Source organism: Etheostoma cragini, chromosome 22 (genome assembly GCF_013103735.1).
Source record: "Etheostoma cragini isolate CJK2018 chromosome 22, CSU_Ecrag_1.0, whole genome shotgun sequence".
NCBI classification, from domain to species: Eukaryota; Metazoa; Chordata; class Actinopteri; order Perciformes; family Percidae; genus Etheostoma; species Etheostoma cragini.
Window position 1 is genome coordinate 3,492,263 of NC_048428.1, and position 10,362 is coordinate 3,502,624.

A 10,362-nucleotide genomic window follows, 5' to 3' on the forward strand; every position below is an offset into this window, starting at 1 on the left:
TAACCAGGCATGGCAGCTTGGGATTAAGTGAGTATTAAGCTTGTGGCTCTATGCTGCATGCTGTGGTTAAACGCTGTAACACTTAGTCCCGTTCATGGGCACAAAATGTGGGGAGCATTACCGGCTCCCATGGTAGGCAGCGAGTGAGGTGGTGGACGCTTTCCATACTGTCAGCCATTATTACCCCAAAAATGAATAAAAAGAAGAGGAGCGTTGCTGCTCATAATGACAAAATACAAAAGCCTACGTTAGACAGAAGGTCTGTTCTGCTTGATTTATCACCAATTTCATGTGTTTGCATAATGCAAATGCAATGCTAGACTTTCAAGGCAAAGTATGCCTGGATTTCTGAAGATTTTACATTATTATAAAAACAGAAGTTAAGCCATGTCACTGTGGGCCAGCATGCACTGTAAAACGCCTCCAAAAGTTTCAAGAAGGTCCCAAGGAGAGGAATTAAGAGAGGAAAGAAGAGGGCTCAAGAGAGGAGAGAAGAAGAGAATGCTGAGAAGACACCAAGTGAAAGTAAGGAAGGGAACATATCCAGATAGACAGGTGTGTGTCCTTCAAATGCTTCCTCCAAAGAAATGTTAACAGGCTTCTGTAAAAATAATTATGGCACAGTAGTAAAGTGGGCTCCATGGCTGATCTTAGAATATTTGATTGGATCAAACATCTAGTTCTGGACAAGTTCACAATACAGTACTAGGTCCAACTTCTGGACACTTGAAGTTTCAATCACATTTCAGCCATGCCAACCAACCTACTTTGTTGGTGTGACATGTGAAATATGTACATGGAGCAGTCAATGGTGGTGAACTCATTAGACTCCTATCTGGGGAGAACACATTTTGGGAGTAGTTTCCACGGCCCCTGCACAAAGCATTTGGAAAGTGGTACCCAACCCAAGTGTTACAGGCTTAAATGGTGGAATAGTGCTCTAGAGCTCTGGCTGTAAGAGGTCCATTTGCGTCAAGTGCTATTTGTTTTTTCCCTTTGTCTTATCCCACAGCTCTTTGGGCTCAGGAATGTCTCATCTCAAAATGATGCCTGATGCCTTATGTGTTGGCAAAAAAAAAAAAAAAAACACAAGTACTTCTGCTTCTACTGGAGTCCTTGAAGCCACTCTCAACATGCCAACAAGGGCCTCTGAATGCCAAAGGTACCAAGGCAGAGGAGATGCTCTACAACCAAGCAACAGTTAAGGAAATTCCACGTCTTTCTTCCGACTCTTTAAACAACTACAATGGTTGGTTGCTATTGCTGGAAAAGAACCGTCAAGCCAGTGCATAAACCTGCTCCTATTGTACCAAACTGTAGGCTCACATAAAAATGCGCATCATTTCACTCTTTGGACACAGATGGGGGAAACACTCACTAATCCAAATGTGTTGGCTCCTGCACATCTGCAACTACTGAACCTGCAGCCTGAGGAACTCATTTTTTATATCATTTTACTACTTTCAGCTACTTTCTTCCCCCTCCATCCATTCATTTGCCTCTCTGGATGTTCAGTGTGTGTCTTTTGGGCTTTTTTAGTAATGTGTCACTCTGCCTATGTGTTTATATCACAATGCAAGTACATGGATTTTTTGGGTGGGACTTGAGCCAAGTGAAGGGATGGGTCATTTCGAAAACAAATCTTGTGCATTTTCTACACAAAATGTTGCGCCCTGGGTGTCACAACTGCTGTTAAATTCTCTGTACAGAATTGAAAGTCTCCAAACACTGTTCTACTAGAAAGGTTTTATAAGAAGGCATTATGGGACACAGTTTTCCTCATCCTAAATCCGACTTTATTCTTTAGCCTGACAGATCTAAATTCAAGCAACATCTGAGCAAAGGAATCTGTTCGCCCCCCCAGTAGTGCTCGAGGATGGCTTTTGGCAAACGCCCTTACAGACGTTGCATCACTGAGAGAGGCATGTAGGGAAAACAAACCAAAAACTATGGACAACAACTGCCTACTCCCTCCCACCACCTCCTTTAGTTCCCCATGCAACCTCAGTAGCATTGCAAAAGCATCTGTACATTCTAGGATTTCAAACTTTTAGGGACGGGCCAACTCTAAATCATACAACCACATCCAACAGGCTGAAAAGCCATGCAGCAAGTACTCACACAGAGAAGATGTTATTATAACTCACAATTTTTTTTCTTCTCCTCCTCCTGAGGTTCTCTCATAACAGTTAAACCTCGTTCTGGACTGCTGGAGTCAAGAAATGCTGCTAACCAGCTAGAGTGCTGGATGTTGTTTAGGTACCGAGGAGGAAAGGGAGAGGCTGAGGTCATTGACCCCATGGAGGAGGCAGGGTGACAGCAAGAGCAAGCCTGAAGGGGACAGAGAGGAGTGAATAAAATGGACTGGTGTTTGGCAAAGTTTGGCCTTGGGATGTGACCCTGATTGAGCTTGGCAGACATGGCTCAAACTCAGTATTTATAAACTTGCGTGTGCACTGGATAGCCTGTGAAATCTAAAGTCTAAACTGTGTAATGTGCATGGAGAGCACTGAGGCCAGTTCACCTCTTGACCTCAACATATGATTATAGACAGAATGGGATAGAGAGACAGAGAGAGAAATAAAGAGAGAGAAATAAAGAGACAGAAACTTAAGAAAAAAGCAGATGGATGGACAGAGGATTTGTGTATGAGCCAGCTAGTACTGCCTGTGGTCCTCCAGAGGGACGATACCTTATGATTTGTCAGGAAAATGACAGTGGTAATAAAAGCATGATGGGAAACATTTCTGTACAAGACAGAGAATTGGAAGCAGTTCTCTGAAAAGGGCTGCAGAACCAAAGCGGGCAATGGTAATTGTCATTAAGGCTGACCGGGACCACATCAACGAAACCGGCGCTCGGCCGGACCTCCAGAACAAAGCTTGGAAAACAAGCTGTCCTTTTAACACAAAACCATCCAGAACCAAAGATGTCTTCAGACCCACAGCAGAGCATAACAGCATAAGTACTACATTCTGCAAATCCATGACATGATCTGCCAGTGGACTCATGCTGTCAAGGGAGCAAAAATAGCTCACTGTAGGCTAGTGAACCACTACAGAACTACTCTTTGTGTTTTACATGGAAGTCCAAGTTCAATCGGTTGTACCAAAACACTGTGGGAGTTAGAGGAATATGTTAAGTACATTATGAAAAGCAGATAACTATTTGTCAGTGTAATAATGTCTGTTTAACATGGCACAAACTTTAAAGGCTGGTCTATGAAGGACGAGCTGAAGGGTCAAGGAAGGATTAATGGAGTGAACACATGTAAATCTAACACAATCTTGGCCACCATATCCATTGTTAATGCATTAAAGGAACAGCCATGTCAGAAGGGCAGAGGACAAAAGGAAGTGAAGACAACATCTCTCACCTAGGTGGAATCTGCTACTATAGTCAGCATCCTCTGGTGATGAGAAGAGAAAAAAGGAGAAGCCAGAAGAGAGGCACAACATCACGTTAAAGAGAATAGTCAGGTACCTACCACTTCAACCACATACTGGAAAAGTGAAAGTCCATAGAAATACAAGAGAAAGAACATACAGGTACAGTAAACATGCAAGACATCAGATTGTATGGTTTTGTTTTATTGATGTTGGTGGAGTTTCAGTTAATTATGTCCATGAGTGATAGCCAATGATGTAGTGGTAAATAGGAAGTTAACTTTGACCTACAGCAAAGGCACCATGAGGCAAATGGCTATCAACAGATCAAAAATGTTTTCTTTATTGTAATAGTATGAATTTACTTTCCAAACCCAGGCCACCCACTAAAAAAAGTAATATTAATTTAGGTTTCCATTACATCCCCGGCCATTTCTTTAGATGTTTTTTGAAAGTCAATAAATAATTTAGTGTTATGAGTTAGTTTGGCACAAGATTACTTATGACTACTGACATGTGAAGGAATGATTCTCCAAACAATGTCCACTCTAATGGCAATGGCAAGTTAGCTTGTGAAAGATGGGGCAGTTTACAATGCAAAAGCCATAACCTGCAAACTCTTCACAGTTTTTAAAAGGAGAAATTGACAGTGACGTTTGACGCGCCCCTTTAAGAGGAATTAGCTTTGACATTAGAAGACAAGGCCAAATGAAAACAAGAAGGATCGAGAGCAGGGGTGAAAGGGATACCTTTTGTCACACACAGAAATTAGGAAGGGGAACCAATCACAAATGGTTTGACTGTGTGCTGCACTATCAGCCAGTGACCATCAGTTAAGTCCTACTTAATGGGAGATGTCTGACAAGTAGTACCTTCGATCTCCTCAGCTGTGAGTGCAATAGAAGCAAGGAATGGAAAATGAGTTACTGTTACATTTACAAAAAGCAAGTTGAAAGAGATGAGAGAAAATAGAAGAGGAAACCTACCAAACTCTACAGCCACATCGTCTTAGAAAAGCAAAACAAAAGACAAATGACAAAAAGAAGAGTTAACTTCATAATATCTTATGTGAAATACTCTAATTTTAGCGACAATTAAGTAGATCTCCGTTATACAGTACACTAGTGCTCAACACTATGACATATCTGTATTAAAATATTGCTGTGATTTGAGTCATTGTTGTACAAAATTTAAATAGCTCATGATTCTGTTTCATTTTGTAAAGTTTGTGAATAATACTCATTACTATCAATATTGTGTCTAAAAGTAAAATTACTACATTAATATAACAAAACAAAACACAACAATCACTGCATTACTTTAACAAAAACAAAAATACTAACTCAAAGATACAAAGACTTAAAGAACTAAAAGATTTCAACTGCAACTCATGGTCTTTATCAGTAGGTGAAGTATGCTCAGTTATCCTGGAGATTGCTCAGTTGTCATGAAATTACCAAAGTATGGAACTTTTGGGTACATGATGACAGCCAAGTAAACAAATCAAGCACTTTATTTCTATGGCTATTTATATATCTGTAAATATATCTTATATATCTGTCTTATAATATGTCAGCAGGCAACGCGTCATCAAAGTCTTTTACCCTTGCACAGTTAACCATATGCAGTGCACCCATCCATATGATGTACATTGTACACATCATTTGGGTGATATGCATGTAAAATGATTGCAGAGGTGACACTGATCTGTGTTTTTGTTTATTATTTTCAGAGTAATGGCCATATTGTCATTGGCTAAGGCTGATGAAACAAGAAAAAATATCGGCACTTAAAAATCCATATTGGTCAATCAAAACATGATGAAGACCAAGAGATACAGTTAAAAGCTAACTAGTAACTGGACCTTATGTTTTCTTTTTCTCACTACTGTATTTTATCAAACTATAATAATGAAGTTTTACATTCGACTAAATAACATTTCTACTGTTTTTGCTAGAAAAAACATTTATATCCATTGTTACCTAGTGAGACACAGTCTTTGATACATGTCTGTGGTGCATCCACTGGGAGTTCATAGAAAGAGACATAATTAAATTCAAAAGGTAGCATTTGAAATCCTTCCAGATGTTTAGGAGTGCCATCCAAACAGCTATAAGATGATGGTTTCAAAATGGTAGCTGATGCTAGATCAGTATATCTGTGTGTGTGTGTGTGTGTGTGTGTGTGTGTGTGTGTGTGTGTGTGTTTGGATTATGAATCCATGAACATTTGGAGGTACTTATACATGCTTCCTCCCCTTTATGTCTTCCCCTTTTAGCCAAACAAGGCTAAATTAAAACATACGTAGCACCATCCAGCACAGTATGGTGCTTGACTTACAACTGCACGTTCATTTCCCAGAGCGCACCGCAGCTCGGGGACATGTTACGTTACAGCCGGAGTTAATGAATAGCCAAAACAGCAGTCAGGAGCGATCACTGCAAAGGTTGTTCCATGCTAAAACACCACTCCTGAGAGAGCGTAGAGCCATAAGAGTCTGCCTTTATCTGACATCTTGTTTAACATGTTAGTGTTCACAGCAATGTTCCTACTGATGTTGCCCTCCTTACGCTGAAATGTGACATTTTAAGTAAAACCAGCACCTAAACCACATTTTAAGTAGGATGAGAGGTAATTGTAGAGGAGGAAGACAGGGTCAGACTTGAAAGAGGAAATAACTAGGGCAATATGGTAATAATAAAGATATCACAATCCTTCCAAGTGCTGTCCTTTCACTATGGAAGGCTTTTATCTGGTGCCTATCTGCCACAGGAATGCTTTGCATTGCTTTTTGGCCTTGTACTCTTCTATGAACTAAACATTCCTAGTCTAATGACATACGTTGTGATAACACTTCAGAATGTAAATCGACAGGGCAAGGCCTATTCTAAAAATGCTTCAATGATGGGAAACTTTGCCCTAGCCTTTTCTGAGAATACATTGCACCCGCCAGCGCAAAGAAACATTTTGAGAGCAGTGAGAATGAGCTGAAGTCATGATCATGATCACGTGTATGTGAGTGGCCAGGCCTGCAGTCCAATTGCGGCCGCCGACTTTCTCATTGTGCCGTCAACCAGGGTACCAATCAGCTAGCCAGGCCTACTGGGTGCCGCAAGCCCCCCTATATCACATGTTGCCCACATACCAAAGATTGACCACAAAGGATAACATATGGAGAGAGCCAAGGGTGTTGGAATGAAGGGAAAGGATGGATGAGATAAAACAGAAAGATTAACGGATGTAAAGTTTGTTAAAGGATAATTGTAGTTAATTCCAGCTTGAGTGCCATTTTTTAGTTTTTGCTGTTTTGACTTAACTGGTTGTAACAACATTGTACTAATTATCTGCTAAATCTGGAAATATGACGACATCTCAACTATGGAGGGGAGGTACGGAGGGGAAAGCAATACGAACGGTCACAGTGTTTGCCCTGTAACTGTACAGGCGTGGCAGGTCACCACAATGGGAACCCCAGCCAGGCCAGAATTTTTTTAAATGCCACCATCAGTAATGTAACTGCAGGGCAGTCAAGGATGTTATCTTAACCACTAATGTGCAAGTGCTGTGCAAAACCCACAGCAGATTTTGGCAGCTTGTTTTCCTCCTCAATGGCTGCATGCATGCAAATGCAGGCTTATTGTAATGTGTAGTCACAATGCCAGCTGGATAGGCTTCTGTTCCTGCACCGTAGCTCAACAGACACAAACCAAATTGCTATTTGGCAACTGTTTGTAAATGCTCACCTTTCCTGTGTTGTCTTTGTCATTTTCAGACTGCAAGCCAGGAAATTATGTACAAGGATTTTGAGTCAGGTGCAACAGAAAGTCCTGCAGCTGCAACAGGTGGTTCTAAAAAGTGCAAAATTGTTCAATTTTGGCTTAAAACATATTTTCTCTTATGTGAGAAAAACATTTATTTTTTAAAAGCATTTTACTGTGTTGCGAGGTATTAGGAAACACAGCAATATGACAACACTAGGTCCGGAGAGGAAAGAAACGCGCACGGTCACAGTGTTTCTACTATAATTACACAGGTGTGTTTCTATTGCCGCCAGGCCAACGTGGAACTCCAGCCAAGCCAACAGCAGTAATGTAACTTTAGGGCAGTCAAGTGTGTAATCTAAACTGCTAAAGTCAGTTAAACAGGTGAAGTGGAGATAACGTCATTGAATATTAGGTCACCCACAAACTCATTCTATTGTCCTCGTCATTATCACCCCGAGTTTAAATGATTATCCAAGGTGTACCACCCATTAGAGAAAAATAAAATAATGGGTATCTTTATTCGTTGGATTACTTTGATTTATACTTTAGTTGTATGGATTATATCTGGCACAGTCAAAAGACAATCTTGCTTCTCCTTATGTTGCAGGAAGAGACAAAGGAATGACCCTTACTCAGCAGCCTGTAAACGGCCCTGAGTTATGGGCTGATGTCACCCTCACAGCCAGCCAGCATATAGATGGCCTTCTCCTTGAACAAACTGGACGCTGCCACTTTCTCTCTTGGTTGCTATATATCTCTCCTTCTGAAACTACCAACATGAGACCAGTGAAATTTTCCAGATGACATAGAGTGAGATCTTTGTCATGGATCTTTCGGCCTTCAAATGCTGAGCTGACTATTCAAAGTCAGGATGAGTAACTGAATGTAACACAGAGCAGAGTCGGTCTGTACTAAAAAGCTGACTTTATATAATAATAATAATAATAATAATAATAATAATAATAATTGAACCAGCAACCCTCCAGTTGCCAAACTATATACTGACTGAGCTAATGCCACCCACATATAATATAAAATGTTACAAGTTACTCAATTTGGATACTGACAATCAATCAGGGAATTTTTACATGAATTCTTACATGAAGGGAAACAATCACAATTTGATCTATAAAAACGTCAAGGGGGGTCTCCAAGGTTTCTGTTTCTGACCTTTGAGAATAAAAAAATAAAATAAAACTTTTCTCCCATACCCATTGCGCCAACGAAATCTACTTATGCGTCTGCAAGGATTTTTAAAATGAAATGGACCAATGAACTAAACACAGGGCCAAGTTCAGGGCCACTCAAGACCGATCTTGGGCAGCATTTTTAAGATGGTTCAGTCATTCGCTGGAGAGAGAGGGAGCAAAAGTGAGAGGGATAGTGCTATATTGTATGGAGAGAGAAGTAGAAAGACCCCAAGGTGAGCGATAAGTGTGTCCACGTGTTTGGCAGACTAAAAACCAAACCAAACAATCAGACAGTGGAGAGGTTTGCATGTCAGACAGAGGAACAGACATGCTGTAAGAAAGCCCAAAGAGCCGTGAGTATGTGCAGAGAAAACAGATGGGGAAGCTGGAGCAGAGCCAGATACTGATGTAAGCGAGCTGGGGGGCACCTAGGCCAGGTTGACAACAATAGATAGACAATTAAAATAGTTGATCTAACCCCTGTACCAGATTATTAGCTGACTTGAACTGATGGCACTTTAAACATCAGTTTCATAACCGAGGAAGAATCCATGGAAGCTGCGAGAGCAACATTAAGGAAGGGAATTATTTATGTCTTGCAAAAGTTAGGCGCAAATGGACACTGTTAAGCAATACTCGCCGCAGCCCCTCGCCAACACCAATATTGTTCCAGCCGACAGAGCTCCCGGGCTGGAAAGAGAGAGAGATAAAGGGACCCCCTCTTCAATCACCACCTCAGTCCTCCGCTCAGTAACAGCGGGGTCTCCACGGCATCCTTCAATTAGGTTGTAGTTTATGGCCCCAGGGCCCAGCTGGTCTGGCGTCCAGGGGGCCAGGATCCAAACTTTTTCTCCCTCCATCTCACTTGACCCAGCCACCACGACTCCGCAGGGCCACATTGGTTACAGAAAGTGACCCCTTGACACCTACAGTATTCCTCTTTCAGTCAATCCATAACATTTCTTTTCACTTTCCTGCCTTTCCTCTTTTGTATAGTTTTTTTCTTTAACACAGTTCACGTGTATTCACTCAACGCGTTGCTTAATACTCCGACTTGATCCAACATTTTTCTCTAATTTAGTTTTTCTTTTTTTTCTTTTTTAACACCGAGACATGAATGTGCAAGAACAAAGAGTGAACTGTTATCATTCCCCAGTTATCCATCTAGTAGTGAGAGGGCCATGTCAAGGGACTTCCTACTGCTCCTGCTGTACAAACAACTAATGCGTACAGTATGCATGACATAACAAAAAAAGTTTGCTGCAGCTCAAAAGCAGACTTATGTTCCTTTGGTATGGGCCGCAACGGACTCTACTACATTTTACACCTGCCTTCTGTGCATACAGAGAGGGTGGGGGGTGGTTACAAATCCCATAACTCATAAGAGGAACTGGGCCATTAAAATGAAATAGTAAGGGAACAGTACAGCACTGTCTGTCTTTTACTCTTTAGCAGGCTATTTTTGACCATCCTGCACCATGTATGCCAGTATGCGGTTGAACATAACCAGGAAATGACAACATCCATAATTCACCCGGGAGCTAAAAATTGGAGGTAAAAGTTCCTAATGCTAAGTTTAGAGGTGGTCAGCGTAGCTCTGTTGGTTATTTCAGACCTACATATTGAAAGAGTCACGTTACATTAAGTGGTCAATGCCATGTTGAGAGAAACAAGTACATGTTCATCCCAAAGTGGTAATCCGCAGTGAAAAATATGGCCTATAAAAACTAGGTTTTGGATCAATGGGATCATTGTGAGACCAGAGCAGACCTATAAAGCTAAGTACAATTGGGTGTATATTTTAGAGTGTTCATGTTTTAAAACGCAGAATGAAAGAAGGGATACATGTTGTCCAGAGGACAACCTATGCACTCTTATTAGGCCTAAATATTTGGTTAGGAACATAAAGATATTAGCAAATATATACACTCACCGGCCACTTTATTATTAGGTACACCTGTCCAACTGCTCGTTAACACATAATTTCTAAGCAGCCAATCACATGGCGGCAACTCAGTGCAT

The 10,362-nt window shown here is 41.1% G+C and overlaps 1 protein-coding gene across 6 annotated transcripts in view; it reads right to left on the reverse strand.

The window, feature by feature from the left end:
• Positions 1-10,362, reverse strand: part of mpp7a (membrane protein, palmitoylated 7a (MAGUK p55 subfamily member 7)) — a 174,276-nt gene that overhangs the window by 32,516 nt on the left and 131,398 nt on the right. For 2 of the 6 annotated variants that reach the window (XM_034862841.1, XM_034862842.1), the window contains exons 12-15: positions 5,369-5,410; positions 4,373-4,393; positions 4,259-4,273; positions 3,377-3,409 (exon numbers count right to left, since the gene is read on the reverse strand). The exons of 1 other annotated variant lie outside the window; for it this stretch is intronic. In XM_034862841.1, coding sequence (XP_034718732.1) covers positions 3,377-3,409; positions 4,259-4,273; positions 4,373-4,393; positions 5,369-5,410 — 111 coding nt within the window. The remainder of the gene's footprint in view (positions 1-3,376; positions 3,410-4,258; positions 4,274-4,372; positions 4,394-5,368; positions 5,411-10,362) is intronic. 3 more of the 6 variants (XM_034862844.1, XM_034862845.1, XM_034862846.1) reach the window with 3 other exon arrangements.